The 3,116-nt window shown below is 47.4% G+C and overlaps 1 protein-coding gene across 1 annotated transcript; it reads left to right on the forward strand.

The window, feature by feature from the left end:
• The first annotated feature begins 226 nt into the window (after positions 1-226).
• On the forward strand, positions 227-2,266 carry nog2 (noggin 2). The gene has a single exon (XM_084078641.1). The coding sequence runs from the start codon at positions 1,607-1,609 to the stop codon at positions 2,246-2,248; it is 642 nt and encodes a 213-aa protein (XP_083934767.1). The 5' UTR covers positions 227-1,606; the 3' UTR covers positions 2,249-2,266.
• Positions 2,267-3,116: the final 850 nt, after the last annotated feature.

A 3,116-nucleotide genomic window follows, 5' to 3' on the forward strand; every position in this document is an offset into this window, starting at 1 on the left:
AATAACTCTGTCAGGAATAAAAACCGGCGGCTTTAGGACCCAGCTGATCCCTGTGATTGTGGCCGATATTTTCCACGTTGTGCGGGGAGGAGGAGGGGAGCAGGGGGGGGGGGCGCTGTCAATCATAGTGAAAGTGGCAGTGGTGGGCAGGCCCCGCTGACACTTTGTACCGTCGGAGGGGGATATTTAACTTGGGATTGAGCGCCGCTCGCAACAGACACACTCACACACAGTGTGCCTAAGCAAAGAAACGCTCCTGCGCCAAGTCTCTCAGACCTCCTGAAGTAGGAGCGACTCAGTAGGAGCTACTGTACCAGGGCTATCAAAGAGAGTGGAAGCTCTCCCCCAGGAATTGACGCTTTACTCTCTCTCTCGACCCGGGCAGAGAGGCTCCAGCTTTGGGACACTGCCCTGCGCCATGCAACCGCGGCGGGACCTGGAGCTATTCTGAGAGGGGGAACCGAGCAGCAATGTCACCGCCGTGAAAGGGGACTTCGCACTCAAAACAGAAAAAAAAGAACTTTTCACTGTCATGGTGCATTTTGCACTTGATATGCATTTAGCGCGTAGTTTGCTGTAAAGACATTTTCCAGACATTTTCACGTGCACACCCGAGCGTGCTCGGGGAATGTTTAAAGTTCGTATTTCTTTTTTTGTGTGTTGGTGTGTGTGTGTGGACCTGCCACATGATTTGGAACGACTCCTGGAAAGATACATGGCTGTGACTTTATAGCTTCTGATTGCCTGCCGTGGCGCATTATCTTTTTAGTGGAGGGAATAAACAGTTTGGGACATTATTTATCAGTGAAGGTGCTGGAATACCACCACACGAGGACTGAAGCAGAGAGAGAGGTGTCCTCCGTCCATGGATTGTGCGCTCTGCCTGGGGACCTTGTCAAAACCTGAGAGCGTCAGGCCACGTTGAAAGAAGCCACGTTTATAAAAGCCGTGCGTAAAAATAACATTGGCCAAGACAGCCTTCATTGCCGGGCCGGTGACATTTAAAACTTGGTGAAGTACTCTTTTGTGCGCCCTGCTCTCTCGGGGCGCTCCGGATCTATTTTGTCTCTGTGGAGAACGCGGGATCTTTAGAAACACTTCATTCCATGCAGCTCTCGCCTCAGCCACTGTCATCCAGTCTAGACAATTTGTCGTGGCTTCGAGTCCCTGGGGTAACCATGACAACCGCAAGAAACCCAAAGTGAATCTAAGGGAGAGGGGTGAGGCTGGAGAGAGCGTGAATAGAGTTTTCCCCATTTTGTTTTGTGCTGTTTTTGTTTAGACTAAACTCTCCCTTTTTTCTTTTTCTTTTTTTTTTCCTCCGTTACTTTTTCTTTTTTTTTTTTGTGCAAAGAAGAGGCACCCTTTTGCGCTGCAAGGTTGCATCAGCGGGCAAATTGCTAAGTTGAAGGAGCCCTAAAAAGCAAGCACTCCGTTCCATGTCATTCAAACCCGACGTGGTCTATTAAAAGTATCGTCTTGCTCGTGGCAGTACTTCGACTATTTATGAAGCCCCGGGCTACTCATTTCATAGTGCACAGTAGCGGGGAAAAGAACTGAATATTCTACACGCGAGAAGAGCCGGTGCGCCAAAACCAGAGTCAACATGGGCTTCTCACAAACGCTGCTCGTCTACGTGCTGGTGTGCGTTCACCTTGGAGTTTCCCAGCATTACCTTCGCCTCCGTCCGTCGCCCAGCGATACCCTGCCCGTGCCCGACCTGAAGGAGGACCCCGACCCGGAGTACGACCCTCGGGAGCAGGACTTGGCCGAGAGGACTCTGCGGAAAAAGCTCGGCAGCAACTTCGACCCCGGCTTCATGTCCATCAGCTCGCCCATGGCCATGCAGGTGAACCTCTCCGTGCAAGACACTCAGGTGCGGCTGCAGGGACCCATGCCCAACGACATTAAAAAGCTGGACCTCACGGAGACCCCGTATGGGAAGCGGGTAAAAGTGGGCAAGAAAGCCCGCAGGAAATTCCTGCAGTGGCTGTGGACCTACACGCACTGTCCGGTGGTGTACCAGTGGAAGGACCTGGGCATTAGGTTCTGGCCGCGCTACATCAAGGAGGGCAACTGCTTCAGTGAGCGTTCCTGCTCCTTCCCCGAGGGGATGTTTTGCAAACCCGTCAAGTCGATCACCAAGACGTTCCTGCGGTGGTATTGTCAAGGCTTTTTAAGACAGAAATATTGTACGTGGATACAGGTGCAATACCCAATCATCTCAGAGTGCAAGTGTTCGTGCTGATTTTCTCTCTATGGAAGTAATAGTGGGGGTGAGGGGTGGGGTGGGGGGTGAGGGGGGGGAGTGGACTGGAAATACGGTTTCTATTGCACTGTTAACTCTCTACAGAGGTGGGCACCATAGCGAATCTATTTTTTTATATAGCATTTTAATTGAAATACCAACATTGTACATATTTAAGAAAAATGCAGCTATTTTTTCTAAATGAACCAGGACCATATTTTATTTTCAGCCCTGAAAACGTTGTTTTTAGGGGGAACATAAAGCACTTCGTAAGGAAGAGCTTCTTTTTATTTTTTATGAGACGTTGAAGATGGAATGCATACACTTCTCCAAGAGGTGAACTCTTTTTTTTTTTTTTTTTCAACTGAACATTGATGCTGACTGTTACTTCACTGCAATGCTGCCTAGAGTTTTTGTATGATATTAATATCAATAATAATTAAATTGAAAAAAGTTGAGGATAAAGATATATATAAAGGCGTGAACTCAGCTTTTTTTGGAATACATAGTATTGTAGAAATAAACAAATCTGTACGTTTTATTTATTATTTTAACGATTGTGAGTATAGAGCATAAGGAAAGAGAATAGCAGAGTATACCAGAAAAAAAAATAATTATGGGAGATGTCTACTTGAATATTTCTAAAAATAAAAAAATAAAAAAGTAAAACATATCAGTGTACATGTTATGGTTACACACACGTTTTAGCAATAAAGTCTATCTTTTCAACATGTATTAGTGTCAAGCCCGTGTTGCTTATAAATGACTGTCTCTATCCGTGGCCCGAGGTGGGCGTGTGTGAAGTCCTGTCCTGGAGTGGGAATGGAGTCGGTCTGCTGGTGATGCACGCAGTCCCAGCAGCAGCATG

Source organism: Gymnoscopelus microlampas, assembly GCF_963454915.1.
Source record: "Gymnoscopelus microlampas genome assembly, chromosome: 14".
In the NCBI taxonomy this organism is placed as follows: Eukaryota; Metazoa; Chordata; class Actinopteri; order Myctophiformes; family Myctophidae; genus Gymnoscopelus; species Gymnoscopelus microlampas.